We start from the raw sequence: 24,777 nt of genomic DNA on the forward strand, positions 1-24,777 counted from the left end.
CTGGGGACATTGTTGGGCGGTGGAAGGAATACTTCGAGGACCTCCTCAATCCCACCACCACGTCTTCCATTAAGGAAGCAGAGACTGGGTTCTCAGAGGTGGACTCGTCCATCTCCCAAGCTGAAGTCACCGAGGTTGTTGTGAAGCTCCTCGGTGGCAAGGCACCGGGAGTGGATGAGATTCGCCCAGAGTTCCTTAAATCTCTGGATGTGCAGGGACTGTCGTGGCTGACTCGTCTCTGCAACATTGCGTGGCGGGCGGGGACAGTACCTCTGGACTGGCAGACCGGGGTGGTGGTCCCTCTCTTTAAGAAGGGGGATCGGAGGGTGTGTTCCAACTACAGAGGGATCACACTCCTCAGCCTCCCCGGGAAAGTCTATTCCAGGGTACTGGAGAGGAGGGTCCGGCCGTTAGTCGAACCTCGGATCCAAGAGGAACAATGCGGTTTTCGTCCTGGTCGTGGAACACTGGACCAGCTCTATACCCTCCGCCAGGTGCTTGAGGGTTCGTGGGAGTTCGCCCAACCAGTCCACATGTGTTTTGTGGATCTGGAGAAGGCGTTCGACCGCGTCCCCCGAGATGTCCTGTGGGGGGTGCTCCGGGAGTACGGAGTCCGGGGTCCCTTGTTGAGGGCTGTTCGGTCCTTGTATTCCCGGAGCAGGAGTCTGGTTCGCATTGCCGGCAGTAAGTCGGACCTGTTCCCTGTGCACGTTGGCCTCCGGCAGGGGTGTCCTTTGTCACCGGTTCTGTTCATCATATATATGGACAGAATTTCTAGGCACAGCCGGGGGCCGGAGGGGGTCCGGCTTGGGGACCACAGAATCTCATCTCTGCTATTTGCGGATGATGTGGTTCTGTTGGCCCCATCAAGCCTGGATCTCCAGCGTGCACTGACACGGTTCGCAGCCGAGTGTGAAGCAGCTGGGATGAGGATCAGCACCTCTAAATCCGAGGCCATGGTTCTCGACCGGAAAAAGGTGGCTTGCCCCCTCCAGGTCGGTGGAGTGCCCTTGTCCCAAGTGGAGGAGTTTAAGTATCTTGGGGTCTTGTTCACGAGTGGGGGAAAGATGGAGCGTGAGATCGACAGGCGGATCGGTGCAGCGTCTGCAGTTATGCGGACGTTGTATCGGTCCGTCGTGGTGAAGAAGGAGCTGAGCCAAAAAGCGAAGCTCTCGATTTACCGGTCGATCTTCGTTCCTACCCTCACCTATGGTCATGAACTATGGGTCATGGCCGAAAGAACGAGATCCCGGATACAAGCGGCTGAAATGAGCTTCCTCCGTAGGGTGGCTGGGCGTACCCTTAGAGATAGGGTGAGGAGCTCAGTCACCAGGGAGGAGCTCGGAGTAGAGCCGCTGCTCCTCCACATCGAGAGGAGCCAGCTGAGGTGGCTCGGGCATCTATTTCGGATGCCCCCCGGACGCCTCCCGAGGGAGGTGTTTCGGGCATGTCCCTCCGGTAGGAGGCCTCGGGGCAGACCCAGGACACGCTGGAGGGACTATGTCTCTCGGCTGGCCTGGGAACGCCTTGGGGTGCCACCGGAGGAGCTGGAGGAAGTGTCTGGGGCGAGGGAAGTCTGGGCTACTCTGCTCAGACTGCTGCCTCCGCGACCCGGCCCCGGATAAAGCGGTAGCCAATGGATGGATGGATGGATATATTGAAAATCTGCTGACTTGAAGTCTAGTAGTACTAATAGATTTACTGTTGCGTGAACTTGTTTATATATTATTGTATATTTATTTTACCCATTGTTGTTGTCACGAGGCTCCATTACTTGTTCGATTTCCCACTCGTATACATTTTTTTTAAATTCCAGGCCAAGAGCTATTGGCTGGGCCCCAGTTATGCGAGGGAGGGTCCGGAGAGCAACGACATCCGCCGCACTAACGTTCCTGACATTCGTGTGGCATACCGCAGCGAGACACTCACCGAGGAGCTTCATCTCATCACCCACGCCGTGCGCACGGAGGAGCTGGACGCCATCGAGGAGGAGGATTCTCTGACGATGGGTCCTCTCCCGGGAGGACAATGAGACTACGGTCTCATTGTCTACGGTCCATTAGATCTCCAAACCTGCGGTCCACTCAGCATTACGACACCCACGACACACGTTGGCGTGAGAAAAAAAAATCTGGTTTTCAGCCTATTGAGAGTATAACCACCGCTAACCTTCACTGTAGCAGTATGCCACACTGACAGCTACACAGCCACCAAAAAGCCAAGTATGCATTGCTCCCAGATCACCTCAGTACTGACGCGCTTTGATTTCACATGTCTGAGTTGTTTATGTTGAAGGACAAAATCCGAACTTTCATTTGTTTATGTTTTTTTTCTTCGAACTTCCCTCCCAAATTCCTCAAGTCAGTCCGCATATGAAGGTTTGCAGGAATGATCATCAGGGTTTTTAGTGAATGAGCAGCATGTTCTTCTTCCTGTGCCACTGATGCTCCCAAATAAACCCTGTTGTACTGTTAGTTCCTCTGTAATGTTTTCATAGCGAGCATGTGCAGAAATACAGTCGGGAACATTTTATTTTTTTAACTGTAACCCTACTCCTGACGTTGCCTCCTCTTCAGTAAATAGGACTTTGTTTTTGTGAAGGAAAATTGATGCAGGTCAGACATACCTGCACAACGAACTCGGGCATGTTTCAATACAGCGAACGCTGCAGCACTGAACTGCAGCCATGTGTTGTTTTTGGTGCGGTTTAATTTAATTTGCCAAATTGCAAAATTTTGAATTCTTATTGCGTGAAGAAAACTTCTGCTTAGAAAGGGAGAAAAAGAAAAACTGTATGGCCATCATGTTAAAGTAGAAGCAAAATTGGTTTTAAATTTAAGATCATTGAAGCTACATCATCAGCATACAAAGTTATTCTGTGTTCTGTTGGGTTCATTGTTATTTCACGGATCTGTGCATGTAAACATACCGCTATTTCAAGGGGCACTATGGCTGATGTAAACAACAGGGGCAGTGTTTTTAGATTTAAATTTATTGGATTGAATTTCTCCCTCAGATGATGAATCCCAGTCACCAAATCGGGGAAAAGTCTCACTTGTTTAGCTTTGTAGCATATTTCTTTTTGAGCCGATACAGTTGCCAGAAGTGCCACCTTGTCTTTGTAGTTGAGAAACGTCATTATTAAACTCTTAGGGGATCCATTTCTCCGAAAACATGCGGGTGTCTAGGCCCTCGATTCCTTGTAGAACTCTCACAACTCTCAAATTGTTTAGTCGAAATCTAGTTTACATTGTCCAAAACTTTATCTTCCACAGTTTTGTTTGCCATCTCCAGCTTGTTTACTTTAGCCTGTAACTCCGCCGCCTTGTCTTCCGTGGACAGTATGCATTGCTCAGCGCGTGAAACCTGCTCCGAACCATCCTTTACCTCCTTTTTCATGTCATTTCTCGCCACTGAAAAGCAAGTCGAGCTTCGCTGCAATGCCTGTTTTCACAGTTTATGGCAGCTAAAATAATGTCGGCCTAGTCACCAGCTTTTCCATGTCGTTAGCTTTAGTTTGAAAGTCTCGCTGCAGACTTCAGAGTCAGTCAACTTTGGCTGTTTGGATGCCGCACCTTTGGTCTCGTGGTTGTGTGTGGCCTTCGGCATTGCCATACTCGTACGAGTACTCTGATGTATGCCTGTCCTTACAGAGAACAGGATATGTAGCATAAATTGTGGTTTGCAGGAGAGGAGCAGTTTGAATCACGTTGGCCTCGGCAGCCGCCATAACCGGAAGTTTGAAACTGACTTTCTGTTGTTGATGGAAAACATTCCTTGAAGCAAACAGGCCTCTGGAAGTGCAAAGGAAATTATTTCAAGCACTCAGAGGAAATGATTGTAGTTCAATTGTGTATTTCTGAAGTGAAAGAGATGTAAAAATAGACTATTTTTAATCACAGCACAAACCAGTGTAGATGAATTCTCTCCATTTCTTCGCCATAGCTAAGAGGCTCACGCCATACTCTCTCAGGCCCTGATCGGCCTCATTCCTTCTCCACTGAGCAAGCTCGACATTTTCTTTGCATGCAGTGCACTGTACATTTGCACCACGAAAGTCACAGTGCCTTTTCATTTGTAGCTTTGAGCACTGCATGTCCAGTTTCTCTCTTTGTGACATACAGCAAGTGTCCCATGTCTTCTCCCTCAGTCGGGTTACAGTGTGGCCTCGATACTGTCCTGACGTCCATACCGATGGGACCACCTTGCTGCATGCTCAGTTTAAACTTTGGCCTTTGACGGGAAAGGATAGTTTGTTCTTCGCTGATAAGTGCTTTACCTGCATGCTTGCATGAGTAATCGGTGGCAGGAGAGAGAACGAGACGTTTACAGTGAACTATAATGTTAAAAACAATAAAAGAGAGAGAAAACACTTATCGAATTCAGGGCTGCCGACCAGCATTTGATCTGTTTGTAAAGAAGAAAACAGATTTGAACTCTGCATTGTAGAAATAAGCTTACCATGCTGGGACATGGTTAAGACTGTTGCATGAATCTTGTAGCATTTTTGTTCGAAGGTACATTATGTAAACTTTGGATTTCTGTATGGTAAGGCCACTTTTGTGCAAAGGGTCATGTTGTTGGGTCTCCATAATGTGGTGCCTTCAATCCTGCTTAGTTTATGGCATTTTATATATGACTTCAGTTGGTTTTTCCTCAAAGTTTCAACAGCACATACCACATACTGACAGAGGGGAGGCTTACCGAATGATCTATGGCCAGATAACAAAGGAGAGATGTCCACTCAAAATATACAGATTATTTGTTGGTAGTTCTGCCCACAAAAAGGCACACTGAAGGAAGTAGCATCATTATAACCATCACTAAAACTCATCCTAGCAAGATACACCACCTCTTTATGTCTCATAAATACAGCAAGCCAGAACATGAAGAATAACTTTGTGTTTATTTTCATCAAACCATAGATAGACAGTACTTGTTTCTATGTTTTATATATTTCATTGTAAATTTTAGTATATTGATTATATGATTTTCATCTAAAGGTTAAACTGTACAGACCAATCAGAGGCTCTCTGCTGTGAAACAATGTTGAAAAGTTAATTTTACCTTAACGTTTACACTGATGTCTCATAATCCTCACATGTGGTGTCAGCTTGTGTTTCACCTTCCAGTGCGCTCAGCTCTATTCTTAGCAAGAAAAGCTGCGGCCAACCACATGTCAACATGTGTTTCAATACTATTTGTGTTTGGTTGCACAAAAGATCAATCAAACACATTACCTGTGTTTTGTTACCTTGATATTTGTATCTTTGTCTGGATAAATGAGTTTGCCAGCATTTATAACTTTTAAATTCCCAATAAATTAAGCTGACTGTGGGCATAATAAATGTTTTACTTTAATGTAGAAGCACTTTGGGGAGCTGAGGAGGCATCAGGATGATTCCCTGATCCACAATTTGTCTGAAAGACTTTGTCTGTAGTATCAATCAATTAGTACTTGTAGCAGTAAACATTATATATTCACCAGTCTGAAAAAAAATGTTTGCCAGTTGAGCAAAATTGGTATTCCAGTTTTACTTTTTGTTTTGACTTCTAAAATGTAATTTTAGCTTTATTTCTCTGCTTTCTGTGAGACTTTAAATCTGAACATGATAAACAGTCCAGGGGTTGTGGCTATTTGAAGGAGGCAAATCCTGCCTGTAGTGAAAAGATATAAATAAAAAGTCTGATTGTAGCCAGGTTTTATTATGCAGACTCATCTTGTCTTGCAGGAATGAAAACAGACTAAACTCACTACTCCATCTTGTGGTACAAAGTGGTAATACATTAACTTGTTCCAGACCTAACTGATCTGCTTATGATTACTTTGGTGAATTTATTGCAAGCACAATACATGGATGTATTTAAGGTGACACCATGACTGTAGTGTCCTCATAACTTGTCAGTGGTGTCATTTATTTTAATTGTGACATTTCCATCTAAAGAGCTTACATATTGTACCTCCAACTCTCCTCCAAAACCCAGTAAGTTGGCCTCGGAGTGTTGTTATGTGACGTTATCGCAGCCGGCCCGCCGCCAGCTGCTGGACACGTCCAGCTTCCCACCAGATTGGGAGCGCGCCTGTGAAGACATGATTAACACATGTCAACTTTGATGCCAACATGAGAAGAGAATGCCCCCCCCCCAAAAAAAAAAAAACAACCTTTGTCAAAGTTATTAAAGTGTTGTGTGTAAATTAATTAGGATCAAAGATACGAATAATGTTAACTTCAGATTATAGAAGGAGCTGCATCGCTGAACGCGGCAGATTTTGTGTGATTGTTGGATTTATTGTATAAAGTGTATTTTTTTAAAGGCAATATAGAGATAAGAAATTTTATATTCACAATATATTGTTGTTTAACCTTTTATTGTTTCTGTTAATTATTGCTGTCACTATTGTCATTTTAACACTTTTGTTTGCTTCTTTTTTTTTAACAATCGAAATCATTACACTCTATTTTATCAGTGTCGACTATGATCGACAACACGGTAGCAAGGTTCCTGTGCATTTAAACAATGCTTTATCACTCCCATTGTTTGATTGTAAATATAACATTGACGATAGATTAATGAAACACTGGTACCTCTATAAACTATAAAGCCACAAGTCTGAAATAGACACAAATCCAACCCAAGCCATTCTCTGCATCAGTAATGTTGACAATAAAACCACACATTTCCACACGTTTTGTTCTCTCGTTTACAGCACTACTGTATAATCTGACTCCTTACCATCTGTCTGCCGTATTTAATTGCTGAGGCTTAAATTCATCATGGCCCCCGTGACCCACGCTGATGTCCGACAGTCGTCTCGTTGACCACTGACACGTTAGCACTGATTCACTTCATGTGGTCGCGTGTTAAGTCGAGTACAAACCTGAGAACCGGGACAACGACACGTGAAAGCTGATATCCGCATGAACGTTCAACAGTCAAATCAAAACGATGCACAGAATCCATTTTGTTTACCTAAACAAATACACAATGTGAGGGTTGGCCAGCAAAACAACAAAGGACTTGGCAGAGCTTATTTCTAAAGTTGATCCAGTTGGGTTTTTTTTATATTTGTTTCCTCATTTCCTCCCCAAACACATTCAACTCCATGTTATCAAACTTAAGTTTGTGCTCTTTGTTCAAATGTTCTATGCTGAACACATAAAAAGCTCATTTAAATATTCCTGTTTGAACGTGCTGCCAGAAGGCAAGCACCGTTTCTTTAGGATCTTAGTAAATCTGCTCATTTGTTGTTTAATTTTTGGATACATTTCTTGGTAAAAGAAATGCAGTTTGAGAAGTCCATTACTGATAAATCAAATGAAATATTGGAAAACAGGGACAAACATTTTAAAATCTTACTTCAGCAAATGTCAATATAGAAAATTGTTCAGCAGAAGGAGCTGGTGGAAATGTTTTTACAAACAAATTTTTAACAATTTATGAAAAAACTCTAAGTGCCACATTGAATAAAAAGTGTTTCAAAAATCAGTTGGCATGCACATTGTGTATTTTGTTTTAGTTGATCAGCTTTATGAATCTATTCCTTAAAATAAAGGCAGATGAGTCGTGATAAAGACCAAACTGTAGAAACCATACGAAGAGTTTCCCTCGGAGCTTTAACACTGTGACTGCAAGCCAACACACTGTTTATTAATCTCTTACAAACCTCAGCCTCTCACTATCCCATGTGTTTTCAAACTGGTTTGTTCAGTGTATTTCACACCCATCATATAATCTCAAACTCCAGATTTATTTGTGTTTCTAATATCTTTCTTGAAACAGTTTTTGTTTTCTTCTCACTTCTGCCTTGTTTTGTGTCCATTGATCTGTAGCCTTACTGCTTGTGATGGACTGCCACTGTTTTAGAGATTCAGATGAGGTTAGTGTGTCTAAACAACAAAATAAAGCATGTTTATTCACCAAGATTTCACCAGGCTTGACTTTTATTTACATGTTACACGAGGACCACACATATCAACCTTCTTCGAGTGTTCATAATGCATCTTTACCTGTGTTGACTTTCCTTCGGGTGATTTACATTTATTGACAATGTGCTGATTTCTTCACAGGTTAAATTCAATATATATGTTAAAGTGTCATATTATTTGGTATAAAATGTAGCATATTTAAATAATGATAAAAATCCACAGTATCTTCCATTTTCATTGACTAACATCAGTTGAAAGTGCACAGTATTGGAGAAACGGTGAGCTCGGTTTAAGTTTCCTCTTTCGGTTTCAATGTGTAGCTGGTTCTTAACTCTGCAAGACAAAAGGTCGGATTTATATCCGTGATCAACAATGCAAGGAAAATGGCATTTTTGCGTTGTAATGTGACGCAGGCCACTTACAGCCAGAGTAGATTTCACTGCTTGTAATTTGAAGAAGACTCGCCCTCCTTCCTCTGGACACACCATCTTCAGTTCCTCTCTCGACATCCCGAGGAGCGATGAACCGCTCAGCACGCCCAGACAGCGTACAGTTCTGCAAGAATTCATACATCACAATAAAAAATTTTTTTAAAATCCTTCTAGAACCTTTACAAACGGATCACAAGCAACATTCATTGGCCCAGGTTTACTGGGGGTTCAGGCATAGAGGGAAGGGGGAACATGTTCCTCATTTATTATTAATCTAGGAAACTTTTTAACTGTGTTTGGTAAATATGGCAGAAATCAACAGTAATCAGGCTTCTATAGTCGTCGTTCTTTCTCTAACTTTCATTAATATAGGAAACAATGAACAGAGATAAAATGTTGTTTTGCATGTGCAGCTGGTTAATTTTCACATTCACATTTAACTTGACAACATTGCATTTATTGCCTGCAAATGCATTGTGGGTGTAGTGCAGTCAAGTACTTTTGCCCCTTGCCCAGGCACTGTGTTGTTTGGTTACTAGTCCTGTACATTAGTTATACACTGAGAATCGGCCTCTGAATGTTTTGGTGTTTCACAAAGAGGGAGAGAGAGAGAGAGAAAAGTTGGTGATTTCCACGGTATATCGCTTGTTTTCTTTGCGCTTTGATCCAACATAAAACAAGACATAATGGTACTGATACCATATTGATATTTGTACAAATGTGTAGCGAGATCAGAGAAGGCAGTCTGAAAGTAGCCTTTTTTTAAATTATATCTGTGAACTGACACAAAGTCTCAGATCGTTCCCTCTTTCCCGTGTCTCATAAGTGTTGCTGTTTTCAGAAAAGAAAAATCTTCACACGATGCCTGCCAGGCTCTCACAAAGTATTCTGTCCGCCTCTACAGCCATAGATGTAATCACTAACAGAGGGAGTAAAAGCTCCTTCTAACCAGCAACTGATAAGTCCTGATAATATGAGTATCATCTGTCTTCCAGGTGAAAAACACATTTATTTTAAGTGAAAGAAAGTTAATATTGATCTCACTACTGATCCTGAAAGATGCATTTGAAAGGATTTAGGTTTTTTTTAGTTGATTCTCTTAATAAATTACTAATAAAAAATGATGATCTGTTTGTTGTGACCTAATAATTCAGTCAATCGGGGGACATGTTGGCTTCAAGTGTCATCAAACTCTTCAAGTTGTCAGTATTTTCCCAAAACATCCACTTTCAGGTACAACACTTTGTATTCACAGTCAAAGACAATTCTCATGTAATCAGTCTGCTATAATCGTCACTAGTCAGTTGTATTTATACTTACATTTTCGTGAAGCCCTTCTCCACGAGCCAGGCTTTCACCTCCGCAGGCCTCGACTTCTTGGTGAGAACAGGGGAAGCCACAAAATCCTGAAAAATTATAATAATGTCTTGTCATTTGAATTAAATTTGATTAGAGTTTCATTTCACAGATACTTTATTTTTTTTGCTGATTATTTTACTCCTATTCACTGACATACAACTTCCACCCATAACATTATGACCACTGGCAGGTGAAATGACAAACTTTAGGAATATATTAGGCAGAAAGTGAATCGTTTTGATCAAAATTGATGTTGGGAGCAGAAAAAACGGGGTCAATTGGAACAAAGAACTAGGACAAGGACCAAATAGTGATGGTTAGCTGACAGGGTTATAGCATTTCCAAGCTCTTGCAGTATCTGTTGAAAGTCATTCGAAGAAGGTAAAATGATAAACCGACTGCAGGATCATGGGCAGCCAAATCCTCATTGGTGCATGTAAATGATAAATAGACTCATAGCATTTTAAGGCTTCAGTAGTTTCAAGGCTTCTTTATAAAATCAATTTCATGCACTCACAAACCGCCAACCTGGGATTGGGAGACAACATACTGTAAACATTGCATCTAAATGTGGTTCCAAATTCCAACTCAAAGATCAGCTGGTAGCATGTTGGTGTCAAATATCACAACACATATACAGAGAGGATCCAGAGAGGACCTATATAATATTAAGCAGGCGGTCATAATGAAGTATTTCCTTAGCAAAACTACTTTAGAATATATTTCAGATATGTATACACACGTGTTTCTGCTCATGATAAGGTTGGTGGTTCTACACCGGCAAACAGCGTCGCAGTTCTGTATATTCCACTGAGTTGTCAGTTCTCTGGGTTCTCTGGGTTTTGTGTTGCCTGAGTTGTACTCACCTCATCAGAGAGCTCGTCAGGGTCCTGCAGTATGTTATTGGGCACAAAGCCGTCCTCCCCTCTGTTGTTCCTTATCTTCCACCACTGCTTTGACCTGTCCAGTATCTGCAGAGGGACAAAGCACTAAATAACAACCACAAGTGGAAATAGCTCTGAATGTTTGTACTCAATTTCAACTATTGCATTCCTTAAGTTGAACTCAAATCAAAGTAAAATAACATAATATTTATCAGAAATTAGATAATTAAATTACTGGGTACATTTGAAGCACAATTAATTATACAGTCAACAATAGAATATTTATGTTTGAAGTATATTTATAACACAAATAATAAATTAGATGAAGAAATATGGACGTAAAGTCAGTTTTATCCATGTTGCAGACCAAAAGGTTCAACTTTCAATTCAAATTTCAAGCATACTTAATGGAAATGTATTTTAAAAGTGGAGTTAAGTATATCTTTTTTTATATATGTTATGAGCAAACATACATATTGCAAACTATTAATTTTTTTCAAAAATCACATAAAAGTACTCAAATATACAACTTAATTGTAGTAACGTCAATATTTATACTTTCCAACCCCACAACAAAAGCGATTAAAGATTGGATGTGCTTCCACTGAAACAAGAGGAAACGGCTGGATTATGTCATAAATACCTCGACCAGTTCTCCTTTAGTGACGGTCAGTTCTTGATGATTTCTGGAAATGAAGTCCCACTTGACGCGCTGGGGGGACTGCCTAGTCCCGGCTGGGCTGGAAAACACACCGACATGAATTACTGAGATCATCCAGGTTCAAAACATCAACAAATCACTGAGGAATGACCAGTGTGCTGCTGCTTACTGTGTGCTTCCATTGGAACGGGTAGATTTCAACCTGCCTGACGTCTGTGGAGAAAAGGTGAACTGATTTGTTTGCTTTTTAAAAATAATGTAGCCATACCTTTTTTTTTTTGCAGTGAAACAATTTAGAGTTGTTATGATTATAGGTTATCGTCCTATCTTTTTGAAGATTGTGACGTTCCTCCTCACCTGTTCACTGGGCTCAGACGCTGCATTGACTTCACGGGGCTGCCAGCCGTCAAAGAACTGGAGGGTGTAAGTGGGAATGTCCTCTTCATCCCCTGGCCATTGAGTGCTGGTAACATTGTCAAAACAACACCTGATTATTCTGCCGCTGACTAAATAAAGATGAAATTATACAAAACAATCCTGGTGCGATGGAATATCGTGTGTGGCGAAAAGAACTACAAAGTTTCTTCACCGAGGAATGTTCCAGGCGTCTCCCAGAGACTGCCACAGCTGGTCCTCCTCTGTGGTCGCCTCATCACCCATGAGACGGATGGTCTGGAGCGTCAGCAGCGGTGCCACAATGGTCGGAGGGAGATCTTTTGGACAGTGAGACACCACCTAAAAATGAAAATAATCTCTTAACAAAAAAGTGAGTGCAGCAGGATCTCAATGTGTAAATTATATTGCTCCAACGTAATGATACTGATACTGAGGTCAAAGTAGTGAAGCGAGATTGAATTATTGGTCATGCAACCATGAATAGGAAATAGAGCAAACATGGCCATTACAGAGAAGTAATTATCTACGCAGAGAAAAAAAAGAAGGAGCAAAAGGGTGGAGAACATATGTTAATGAAAGAGATTAATAAGACATAACAGTGTTTGGTTGTAAGTAGAACCTGGTTTATTTTTAGCACAAAATCCATCTTTAAGCAAAAAATAAAAAACAAAAAAAACCCAACATTTTATAACAGTAATCACTTCAAACAATTAATGCAATTGAAGTCATGGCGACTTACGAAAGCCAACGTGGAGAACAAGGAGTGAACAAATTCAGGAACACCAGGATTACTGATCCGTCCTTTGAGTTCCACCTTGAAAAAGAGAGAGAGAAGTGTTATACACAAAACATATCACAATGGCAACTGAAACTAAACAGACCCTGGACTTGGCCTAAAAATGTGAAGTTAAAAAAACAAACCAGAAGGTTGAAGCCATATTTGATTTTATGGAGACATTCTGCAAATTCATCAATAGAAGGCATTCCCTCTCTTTCTGAAACAAATTAAAATACAGCCATAATCCATAAGTGAATGCCATACAGTACAATATTTTCAATGAGAAAAATATATTTTAATCATTATAATCATAAATATATTTGCAATAACCATAAATGTTTAAAGATATGTATATATAGTTCAAGAAACAGTATTTCTGTATCTTTTTAGTCATGACCTTAATATTAATCATAACATTTATCATAAGTATGATACAATAGTTATATACATGTACATGAAAATAGGCTCAAATATAACAGACAAAATGAGAGATTGGGAGTCAACTAAATACAAAACATTCTAGTGAATGGATCTAAATCAAAGAAGCAAATAGTAGTACCAATGAAGCAAACGATTATATTATAAATGTTGTTTTTTAACAAAGAAAAGTTGACCACAAAAATATAAACAAACACAAAAACAAGCCCAAATCAATAAAATATATTCAAGCTTTAAAAACATGTACTCAAAGAAGTGAAAATGAAATGAAAAACTGTCATGATTTGATTTTAGAAAGAAAAAAACTGCAAAATAGCCCAATTTGAGGTCAGCATCGCCTTGATGTGCGGGCTTTTTTTTTGTATTTACCGTTCTTCTTTTTCTTCTTTTTCTTTGCAGTTTTAGCTTTCACTGCAGCTACTCGTCCCATGAAGATCTCCAACTCAGTCATTATGTGATTCAAAATATCCTGTAAAAAAAAGAAAATTTACATCTATTTCGCACATTTCATACATTGCAACTTCCACCTATCATGTAGATTAATTACAATACTGCCAGGTCCAAATCTATTTGCATTCCACATGATCCATAGCTTGTTGCCGTACTGGCCTGATGGACGGACACTGGCGGTCAGAGCACGCACACAGAAAAAGAGACTATGTCACTCTACTCATAAATGGATCCAAATCAGATATCATAATTGGCTTGAGGGGTCACTATAAAGCAGCTCCCGAAGATGGATGGATGCTCTCATCTGTGAGGGACACTCACCACATTCCTGTCTGCCTCTGTGTACGGGTGAGGAGAGCCAGTGATAGAGAAATGTGGTGAAAGTCCATCCTCCCGCAGATGTGGAGATCTATCCCCGTCTTCCTCCTCCAGAGGCGAAGCCAGTTCGGGATCGAACTGGTCGTCTTCTCGGCGCACAATCAAAATGAGATAGAGAAGAGACTCAAGAGAATATATTCAGAGGAGGTGTTGCAGGAGTAGTCGGAGCAGCAGCCTCACCATAGTCCGGAGCAGCCCAGTGTGTGTCCAGTTCAACTGCAGACCTCAGCACACCCAGACCTGCAGGTCCTGCTGTGTTGATCCTTCAAAGAGTGTCACGAGTATTTTTAGTGATACAGTGATAATGCTTAAAATATACAGGAAGGTGCATTTTTTAAACTACCTGGAGCCCGGGTCTTCTCTTCTGCGTGATACTGCTCGCGAGAGGTCTTTCTCGATATAGTCCGCCTGCGAGCAACACCAAAGAAATCACTCATCCCTATCTTTCATTTACCAGGCTTTATGGAGGGAAAAAAACCAACAACAACTAAAAAAAACCCCAAAACAAAACAAACAATTCTACATGTTTGCCCTCACCCGGACATCATCGCACTGGAACATGAAGACTGTGGTGGTGTGTTTCCTCCTGGGCTGGACCGACACCGTGAGCAGGGAGTTAAACACTCCTGTGTTCAGCACAGCTTTCAGCTCCTGAATATCACCAAGAGCCACCGACTCCAACTCCTCCTGTGAACATCAGCAGAGTGGGTGTCAAACGCTGTTACGGCGATCAAAGAGGGTTTGCCTCCTCACAGGCAACATGCACCATCCTTTTTGTGTGGCTACATGTCACCTTGGAACGTTAAATAATCCACAAGTGTCTTCAAGGTGTTGGGGTTGTCATACCAAGCATGTGTTTTATTTATTTCTTTTAAGAAGATGTCACGATAAAATGAAATAAGGGGCAGCTAAAACTGCTAATTACTTTCACCAAAACAAAGTTTAGAAATTAATTTATTATTTGTGCAATTGGGTAAAATATAAATGGTAACTGTATAATTCTAAAATTACAAAAGAGAGAGGCTAAATTAACTGAAGACAATTTACAGTTATTTCTTTTATGAGTTCTCTGGCTTCATCCCGCAATCCAAAAACAGTGTAAATTTGTCTCTAGGTGTAATTGTGCTTATCTGTCTCTATTTGTTTGTACTGTGATGATGAACTGGTGATAAGTCCAGGGTGTAGCCTCCTTTTCTCCACAGCAGCATGTTGGGAAAAGTAAATAAGATGTATTCCGACAGCCTTTACCAAAGTTAAGTTAAACCCTGGAGACTGCACGTTTAACTTTCAAACCTTCTTACCTTGTAGAGACCATCGATCAAAGACTGCATCCGTTTGACTTTGTGTCTCATCACATGTCTACAAGCGTCGTGTTCATTTTCTTTTACCTTGGTTTCAATGTCAATGAGCAGCAGGTTGCTGCCGTGCACCTCCAGGAGCATGTCCTGACCCCACAAACGTCCCAGCTGATCCAGCAGCTTCAGACGCTCCACACAGTCGATGACGTTTCTCAGCTCCTTCCCATCCAGATCACAAGTAAACAAGTGCTGCAACACAAAGACATTGAAAAAAAATGACCAATATTATCATATTCAAACAGCTGGATACCTGTTTTTCCCTTTGTATTTACCTCCACTCTGTATTGAAATTTGTCCATCAGCTTGTTTATAGACGTTGCATAATCCTTCCTCTGCACTGTTGACAGATTAAATAACAAGAAAAAAAAAAAAACCAACGGGCTGTATTTTCCTTATTACCTTTAACTGAATGGGTGTGAAACGTTGTTAAACACAGCAGTTGTCTTACAGTAAATGGACTTCCCACTTGGTCTGGACAGACCTGAGACTTGTGACGACACTTCATCCAGGGTGGAAGAATAATCACTGCTACAGGTAGGGGGCACACGGAAACAAAAAGTGAAACATTTGTGAACATTTTAATTGATGAAACCATCAAAAGGTGGATCAGTGAAGCTGGAATATTTTGAGAAATACATACAAGGACTTTATCGACTCTGCATAGCTGCTGGTGTCTCCACCAAAGGGACTGTGTGTCCTGAACATACTGATCAAACACACCTGTGGGATGACATATCAGAAAGAAAAATGTTCACCATAAATGTCAGTGGTAAACTGAGACACACATTTTACTGAGGATAATCCCACAAGGTTGAGCTTTTGTTGAATTTCATCAATCGGTAACTTAATCATGAATTGTGAAGGATCAACTAAAAAGATATTTCCAATACGATGAGATTCCAAGTTTGTATATTTGGAATGAAAGGCATTTTAGCATAATTCTACAACAGACGTACAAGCTCTGTGCTAACACAATGAATAAATCGAAGTTCATCTATTAAAAAAAAGTTTTAAAAAGAGGATCTCACTGTGAAGTTCTCGAGGTTTAATGACATCACAGTTGTTATACGACTTTAATTGTCCGAAATGAAATCCAAACACTCCTCAAGCGTTCACAACACATCAAATGAGAAATAATGTTATTAGTAGTTACTGGCTCTTACCTTCACTCTCGGCTGAATGTAACTATGTTTTAGTCCACCACATCGACAAGATACACCCAAGGAGACTTCCTCATAAAGGGAGAAGGTCAAAGTCCACCAGTAGCGGGATAAGTGAGGCACATGAGCGTGTGAGATCTTTACTGTAGCACATAATGTGAGCAAAGGTTATGAGATATGGAAATCACCTCACCCAGGAAAATTACTCAATTAACATTTTTTTTTCTTGTGTGTACAGGTGAAACTCAAAACCTTGAATACAATGAAAAAGTTAATCTATGTTCTCCATTCAACAGTGAAATGTTTGATAGCCATTTAATTATCCATGAAGCCAAATCTAAAATAGCATCAGAAAATGAAGTGAGGAGGATTTAACTTGTGTAGATTGTTTTCAATTGAGCCTCCAACAAGCATCGTATTAGATGGGAGTGCCGCCCACCTTTACGTCATGTCAGGTGGAGCTAATAAGCCAAATATTAACCAACAAGAGATCCTCAGTTATCTGATAAACACATGGTACAGCAGAACTATAATTAGCTCAAAGACATTTACAAGTGACTCATTGAGTCAATAAAAAAAACAAAAACATTCAAATTAAGATCACACAGGGTTCACTTTAATAGGAGCAGCTTGATGTGCTGCAAAACTGCTGACATTGGTCATTATTTCAGTGCAACTCCTCCCATTTTCAGCATAGCGTTAAAGTGCACATTTAAAATGAAAATTCTACCACAACTCCTGAAACGGAGAAACTTCTTTTTTTTTTAAGAAACACTTTACATGCAAGTCTAAAGAAGATAAAACCTAAAACTGACAATTTGGTTAACCAGTAATAATCAGTAAACAGCACAGCATCACCCTGATGCATTCCCAGACCGTTGGCCACAACATACATGAAAATATCAGATACAGTAAACATGCTAAGCTACACCACATCGTTCCCAATAAGTATTCTGCACATGGTATTTCAGCATTTTATTGATAAGATAAACATGCAATCACAAGGTGAATAATCGTACATTCAACAAGCCATAAAACAAATCAGCACTTTAGGAGTAGTGCATCCACTTCCAGAGAGATCCAGGTAGCTCATCGTGCTGCGTATAAAAAGGACTGCCTGGATACAAAGAGCTGAGAATGAAAGGTCCCAGACCGATAATGCATGGTTTTTGACGATCATTTCTAGAAAAATGCATCCACTGGGCCAATAACATTAAGAACTGGTCTCCACTGGCCTGACAAGTCCAAAAAAATAGCCACCTTTAATTCACATTATACTACATTCTGCCCAAATATACAAACCACACAGTAAAAATGCTTCTAAAACATTAAAAAGTCAAACAATAAAAGGCTTTTTTTTGTGTTATTGCCCCATTTCATGATGACAGATGAAGTCTGGTCATCTCTGACCCGTCGTGGATAAATAATACACTGAACGATATCTGTAACTCATTAACTATGTTCAAATTTCCGTTGAGGCAGGAGGACTTTGGCCCATGCAAGCATGGTGTCCATTTACAGTTTCCTAATGCAGAATAGCTCCATTTAAGGCACAACTCTTATATTTATAAAGAAGAATTGTCAGCATGCAATAGAAACTAAGAAACGGGTGAATCCTGGACTACATATTGGGCACACTTGTACAAATGACGACACAGATTACTGCTAACAGCAGGTAACTCTCAGTAGCTGGAGGAAATATCGATAACAGTCCAGTGTTTGCTGCTTCACTGAGCCTGCAGAGCCTGGACAGTGTTCAAGGCCTGGCCGGGGGGCAACACCCAGCTCTCCTGCCCCTGCTGGAGCAGGCAGTACACCTGCTTCAGGTGGGACACGATGTTGTCTTTGATGTCTGGGATTGAAATCTGCAGGCGAATGCTGCCGCTGTCCAACGACCGTGTGTTGTCTCCGGAAAACATCTCGCTTATCATTCGAGCCACCACTGGGATGACCTGCAGGGTGAAAGAGGGACGGAGTGAATCACAGCAGGAAAATCTCTCTAAACTTGTTATAATGGGTAGGGGCGGAAATGTAACCCCTTCATTTTGGGAAGACTTGCATCAATTTAGGGAATTAGGGCAAACCTCAACATTTGATTCTCATCCAAGTGAGCAGAGCGCTACAGAAAGTTATTTCAACTGGGTCTCTCTGCCATTTATACTTCAAGACCTTTCAAAGCCTTTATAGATACAATTCAGAGATGGACACAAATTCAGTTGATTGTAATATTACTTAATCAGCACTGTGTATCCTTTGAAAGGATTTTTAAATGTATTTCTTTGTAACCAATCAAAAAGAGCTGAGTTTACACTTCTCATCTCTTATAACAATAGAGGTTTATTCTATGATAGTTTGTTGCTTAACTAAATGCTTTGCTGTGACATATGAACACAGGTTTTTATTGGTGAAACAACCGTTGATAAAAAAAAAAAACCCCAACTGCAATTATTTGATTATAAATCTAAGATTTGCAGTGTACAGTCTGACTCCACATCCACTGATCTGCAGTGTCTGTTGATGACCTCTGAAAATTCTAAAGATGTGTCCGTACCTGAACCATGATGAGTTTCCTCTCTTTGGGTCTGCCATCGGGCCACTCCTCTCCAAAGCACAGATTAATTTCAAAATGAGGAGGGGTTGGCGTCTGACCGCGCTGGTGGGCGATCACACCTGTACATCAAAGATATGAAAGGAATCCGATCAAACTGCATCTTAAAAAAAAAAAAAAGGTCCACGTTCTACACTGTAATGGTCTCAGAATCATTAACTCACCACTGAGAAAGGACTCCAGACAGAAGAGTTTGACCTTTCTCTGCCGCTCTATGAGATTTGGTGCGGCTGGGTTTGGCGCACAGGGCCCAGACCAGTACACCTTGCACTGGCACAGACGCACCGCGTAGATATCGTGGCCGTTGACCTCCAGAATCAGGCCTCGGTCCATCACGTCCAGCAGGCGGTTGGTGAAGACCCTCTGCTTGTCGTTGGTGATGTGCTCTGTGGTCGGAAAGCGCAACTGCTCCAGGTTCACCGGCCCAAACAGCTCCTCCTGGTTGACCATGGGGCCCAGGTCTCCGTAGAACAGCCGGCAGCCTTGTGGGTTACTGACATTCATAACGGTACACATCTCCTTCCCCCGGTAGAGGAACTGCACCTCCAGGTCCGTCACTGGGTCACAGGAGACGCACGTTAAGCCGAGGTTTGAAACACGTTTCCATTCGAGATTTAGTTACACGGCACCCTTCAAACGAATACACGTCATTTAAAAGTCCTTCAGCGGTCAATAATAGAAATGAACAAGAGAAACAGTTACAAAGAATTTTGCTGAATTTTAATCTGGTTGTGGGAAACGAAAAAAAAAAAATCTACAGTGAGAATGCTTTAGGTTGTTGCTCTTCATCATGTGAAGAAATGCTTAGGGATTAAAAATGTTTTGTGGTTAAACATATTTGATTATATCAATTCCTTTATCTAGATGTGCATTTGTTTTACATTATGTTGTACTCCTAATCGTATATGCATGGCGAATACAATTCTGGACAACTTCAAAAATTGCGACAATGTAATGAACTTGACAGCGTAAACAATTGTCTAATTTATAAATGTTTGATTTTAAAAGGAACGCTCAACCTAAGCTATAATCGTTCATTTTATTAAATTTCTACAGGAACGTTCAAATCTTTCCATTTCTAAATTGAAATGATCTGTTCAATCAGTAAATTAAAAAAAAAATCCGGGAGCCAAAATACATAAAAGCGAATGCTTCATTCTTCAACTTTCAGTCAAAGGAAATGCATCGAATCCTGAAATTCAGTGAGCTGAAGAAACGTTTTGTAATTCGCTGGCTTCTTTTAAATTCCCCGAGATCTTAATTTCTATGAATGCGACGGCAGACGGAGCACACTTACTTGGGAGAGAGCTGATCCACGTTTCTGGAGACACAAAAAAGTTTTCGGTGAGAGGCGGCGGCTGCACTGAGGCATCTGGCAGAGGCGCAGGGGGCAGGGCGCCCAGGGACGTCGACTGCATCTCCATGTCGACGGGCTCCTCTTTGGGCCAGACCTCATTTGAAGGCGGGCAGCTGGGTGGTTGCATGGAGGAGTCCGAGCCCATCGGGGACCACATTATAAGAGGAGAAGGACTTGTACCTGAGTGAGGAGAGAAGTCATTGATTATTCAGCAAACACTTTGCGAACTTGCCGTTATATTGTCAAGAAAAGAAAAGAAATAATTGTTGAGGAAAGGTCCTTTACCATTGGATGGGTATGGAGGGAGAGAGCCAGGGGTACTTGGAATATCTTCCTCACCAACATCGTCGTCATGTGGCGTCCAAGAACCTTCTGAGGAGGCTGTGGGAACAATAGGAGGATTTCAATGTCATGATTGGAGCGTTATGATGAAGGAGGAGGAAATCAGTCATATTGAAGCAAATTGTGTTTGCCTTGGTTACTGTTGGACTGCGGGATGTCACAGACATCATATATCTTCAAAGGATTCATGGGGACCTCTTTGGTGCCGTCGTAGATGAGGTTGAATTCTCTGCTTTTATTCAAGGCACATCTGAGCTGGGCTTTCCACTTTGCAGGATCTGGTTCATCAACTCCCTCCTGGAACTTCCCGGTTTCTACAGCCCACGCCTAGAGGAGTGTCAAAACAAAAGGATGATAATAACAGTTTTTACATTTTCATACATGCACCGGATCAATGGTGAATGGATTTCACTTATAAAGCACATGTTCATCTCATACAAGGTTTTCCATATGTTAAAACCAGTCAGCAAGTATTGCCTCTCCCATATCAAGTAGTGTGAGACCCAGTTGGGCCACCAAGCCTTTTTATGTGGTTTACATGTTGTCCCTGTGCATGTGTGTGTTTCCTTCCTTCCAGAAACATCCATTTGGGGCTCGAAAATTGCCTGTAGTAGTGAATGTGTGCAACTGTTTGAATGTGTTCAGTCTGTGATGGACCGGGACCTCTGGTTGGTACCCTTGTTAGCACAGCTGGATGTACACTCCATTATCTGGTTTAGCAAATTTGATAAAAAAAAAAAAAAAGCCACAAGTCAAAGCAAAATTAAAAGTGCTAAAACCTAATTTTTTCTCTTTTCACTTAGAAGAAAGTGAACTATCACTGGAAAATGTGAACCATGATAAAGTTCAATGATTGATTAAATCAAGCCAGTTACATGTCAATTAATTACTAGTGACCAGCTCCACCTGGATGTCATTTAATACGTTTTTAGAAGCTCCAAAGTGAGGAATTCATGAAACAAATTCACACTTTTGGTGGAAGAGTTTGTTCGAGTATCAGCATCAATCAGCAGGTGTGTTTCTGGGCTCGTTAACTCTGTAACAACCTTGATTGGCCTGCGGATTTCCAGCAAAATGTACAACTGCGCAAACAAAGTTAACCTGAGACTCCAGAGGTAAAAGTGTCCGATTCCACTTACCGATATTAAGAAGGGCAGAAGCTTCGTACGTTTGTTAATTTACTGCTGAGACTTCAGGTTGCGTCTTTGGACGAACCACGCACCTGTATAGCGTCAAATGAACTCAACCCTGATTGGCTGAAAAAGACGGAGTTGCCTGATTGGCCCCTGGAGTTTCTAGATTGAATACGTAAAGACGTTGCGTTTACGTACAGGTCAACAAAATCGACAAATTGCAACGGGCAACAGTGGATAAACACAACTCCTGGATAAAAGCTTCCCAGGATAAAACAAACAAACAAACAAACAAACAATTGCCATTGTTCAAATATAGTTTTAAATGTTTATACAAACAAGGCATACTTATTTATATAGCACCATTCAAACACAAGGCAATTCACAGTGCTTTACAAAGAAATTAAAGAAATGCAGAATAAAAGAATAAATGTTGTAGCACTTGTGCAAGTATTATATTTGTGTAGAAATATATTAACAGCATACAAATAAAAGAATGGTTAGGATGAAGACAATGAAATACTTTCACAGTAATGTAACTCCTCAATAATAAACACATTATTGCAAACTGCAAAAGTATTACACCTTTGGATACTAAAAGAAAATTGAGTTGTTAAGAAAACAACTAAATGTTCTTCGGATCAAAGTAGTAAAACTTTTTGTAATCATATTATCAACATCAAAACACAACTTGCTATACGAATGTAACAAACATAAAAGTCTTCTGCAAATGTCCAGCCATCAGCAGGATGGAATCAAACCACTGCATATAACATTTTTGGGGCCTGGCGCTACACGTAATTGCAATCTATGATGTTACTTTTAACACATATTCTGTCTAACATGAGAGACTTTAAAATAAAGCCATTCACAAGACATCGTTCATGTAAGAGCTCATACTGATTGATAATATTCCTTTTGCTTGCAGTTTGCCTGCAACAATTTCCATTTTGATTGTTTCTTTAAAATTACATTTTCCCAACGAAACAGAGAGCTCGACAAAGCATAATAAAAATGTACATAGAGCACAACAGACGAACGAATAATTTTCCAAAATCATTGTTTGAAAACCCGCTTTTCATTTGGCGTTAAACAGATGTTGCACCGGTGTGTCTCTAAAGTCTTGTCCATCAGAGACATGGAGTGAACCTTGAATATCTGACATAAGAGGCCAGAAAGAGTCTATGCGAGGGGTTACAAAACAATGTTGCATACCAAGGTCTCGCGTAATTTCACAAAACGATATATTTTGACACTTGCCAGACAACATGTCCTTGGTGAGTTGTTCTACTGGGGGACGCCCCAGCTCTCGGTCCTGCAGAGACATCAGTTTTACCAGCAGCAAAAAAACAGCATATTTACCTTGAATATGGTGTCCTCGTCTTCATGCTGAGGTGTGTGTCGAGTCGCATGTTTCCACGGGATCCTGAAGCGCATGGCCTCCCGGTCCATCCACACCAGACCCGGGTACCGGCCGCTGTCCACCTGGGCGACCAGCCACGGCTTCAGGCGGACACGTCGAGGCGTGACGGACATCCTGGGAAAACACCAGTCAGTCTCACCTGCACTGGACTAGAGATAGAGGCAATTTTTTTTCTTCTGGACAGCAGATAAATGTCGTGGAGCTGCAGACCCCCCCCCCCCCCCTCCCCTCCCCTTCCCTTCCCTCCTCCCGGACTTTCCAAACATTCAAAAGCTGCATGACTTCACTTTGCTTATTTATTTATTCATTTATTAACCGCCGCACGTCTGGTCCACTTGGATTGTTCACGTTAGCTTTAAATAGGTGGGTAAAAGCTGGATCGATCCAAAAGTTAAATAAACAAAGCGGAAGAGTTGCGCACTGAGTGGGGACGCACATACCTGTGGTGAAGCAGGAAGTCGGCGCGCTCGTTTTAACGTCGGCCTGCGACTGGGATTCAAACCACCGGCAGCTCCGAGCTTTCCACTGATCCACCCTCAACAAACTTTATCGACGATCGCTTGAAGTCAGCGGACTGACGATTATACAACCGGAGGAGACGCTGATGTTTTTTCACCCGGCGCGGCTCTTCCCCCTTCCTCATCGAAACTCGCTCAGGTAGGGGCGTGACGTCACGCAGCTGACACACCTTTCCCGGGATATTTTTCCTCCCCAGAACAGAAAACTTCAGCTTCTTTATTTCTTTTCCGTGTTTTTCAGAGTGCGGCAAAGAGAATCAGTCCATCAATCTTGTTCTGAACATAAAAAATATGTGTTTGTGAAATATTTGCGGGTTGAACATGTTCTATTCAAATAATAAATAAACAGTCAGTATATCAAATTGTGTTACCGGGATTGTCCGTAACATCTGAATTGAAGGTAAAATCGTGTATACGAGTGCTTTTATGTGACATTTTATGGTGTTTTATGGGTATTTTCAGACACATTTGTAGTTGTATCAATAATCACCAAGATCATGTTCCTCATAAAAGTAAACACACGCCGCTCTAAAGAGCCTGTATTTATAACATAACCGGCGGGCAAGGCGGGATTTCTCACAATTACCAATATATTGGGATTACAGGGCAGGAGTATGATCTCATGATGATCTCTAATAAGAGGAACAGCAGCTCAATAATAAGAAGCCACTCCCTGAAACTACTCACTATCCGGAGGCTGTCTACATCAACCCCCCGTGTTCCTAGTTTCACGTCAATGTGCATAAAATCCATTGTGTGATGTTAATGTTGAAGTTTCGCATTGAGGGATGTTGGTGGCTGTGATGGTCTAATGTGAGTGACTGCATTACAAGTGATATGGATGTTGAATATGTAGCCCTTATTGTCCCAACATACATTTAATCTAAAGATGAATGGTAAGAATGGGACAATAGCAGAAACATGAACTCTTTCAATTACTCTCTAATTAACTTTCTATCAATAGCTATCAAATATGCAATGTGTTTAATGGCAGTCAGCGAAATGCAAAAACTTAACTTGTCATTAAGTTAAGATTTTTGCTTTTGGACAACAGGTTGGCATATACACATGCATACCCCATCATTAGCTCTCACAATAAACCTTGTTGCTAATTTTAAAACAAGCACACTGGCAAGAAAGCAATCCAAAAAATGAAATACAATAAAGAAACCCTG

At 41.1% G+C, this 24,777-nt stretch overlaps 3 protein-coding genes across 5 annotated transcripts in view; 1 reads left to right on the forward strand and 2 right to left on the reverse strand.

Moving 5' to 3' along the window:
* Window positions 1-7,909, forward strand: part of ampd2a (adenosine monophosphate deaminase 2a) — a gene marked incomplete at its 5' end in the record, with an annotated part of 30,441 nt that extends 22,532 nt beyond the window's left edge. For all 3 annotated transcript variants that reach the window (XM_080494754.1, XM_080494755.1, XM_080494756.1), the window contains one exon: window positions 1,817-7,909. In XM_080494754.1, coding sequence (XP_080350880.1) covers window positions 1,817-2,032 — 216 coding nt within the window. In that variant the 3' untranslated portion in view covers window positions 2,033-7,909. The remainder of the gene's footprint in view (window positions 1-1,816) is intronic.
* Window positions 6,007-15,766, reverse strand: eps8l3a (EPS8 signaling adaptor L3a; the record flags this gene model as incomplete). The annotated part of the gene is made up of 19 exons (XM_080495427.1): window positions 6,007-6,081; window positions 8,351-8,483; window positions 9,680-9,765; window positions 10,570-10,689; window positions 11,246-11,342; window positions 11,433-11,476; window positions 11,621-11,726; window positions 11,853-11,998; window positions 12,399-12,473; window positions 12,581-12,654; window positions 13,245-13,344; window positions 13,647-13,789; window positions 13,884-13,966; window positions 14,047-14,111; window positions 14,241-14,390; window positions 15,092-15,250; window positions 15,334-15,398; window positions 15,510-15,589; window positions 15,702-15,766. The coding sequence occupies 19 exons, from the start codon at window positions 15,764-15,766 to the stop codon at window positions 6,007-6,009; spliced, it is 1,866 nt and encodes a 621-aa protein (XP_080351553.1).
* A 1,433-nt stretch (window positions 15,767-17,199) lies between these two features.
* On the reverse strand, window positions 17,200-23,713 carry irf6 (interferon regulatory factor 6). Its single transcript, XM_080495775.1, has 8 exons — window positions 23,525-23,713; window positions 23,024-23,198; window positions 20,660-20,855; window positions 20,472-20,567; window positions 20,127-20,366; window positions 18,994-19,386; window positions 18,773-18,891; window positions 17,200-18,173 (listed from the first exon to the last, which is right to left on the reverse strand). Exons 2-8 carry the CDS (start codon window positions 23,195-23,197, stop codon window positions 17,949-17,951), a joined length of 1,443 nt encoding a protein of 480 aa, XP_080351901.1. The 5' UTR covers window position 23,198; window positions 23,525-23,713; the 3' UTR covers window positions 17,200-17,948.
* Between the last annotated feature and the right edge of the window lie 1,064 nt (window positions 23,714-24,777).

Source organism: Blennius ocellaris, assembly GCF_963422515.1.
Source record: "Blennius ocellaris genome assembly, chromosome: 4".
Classification (NCBI taxonomy): domain Eukaryota; kingdom Metazoa; phylum Chordata; class Actinopteri; order Blenniiformes; family Blenniidae; genus Blennius; species Blennius ocellaris.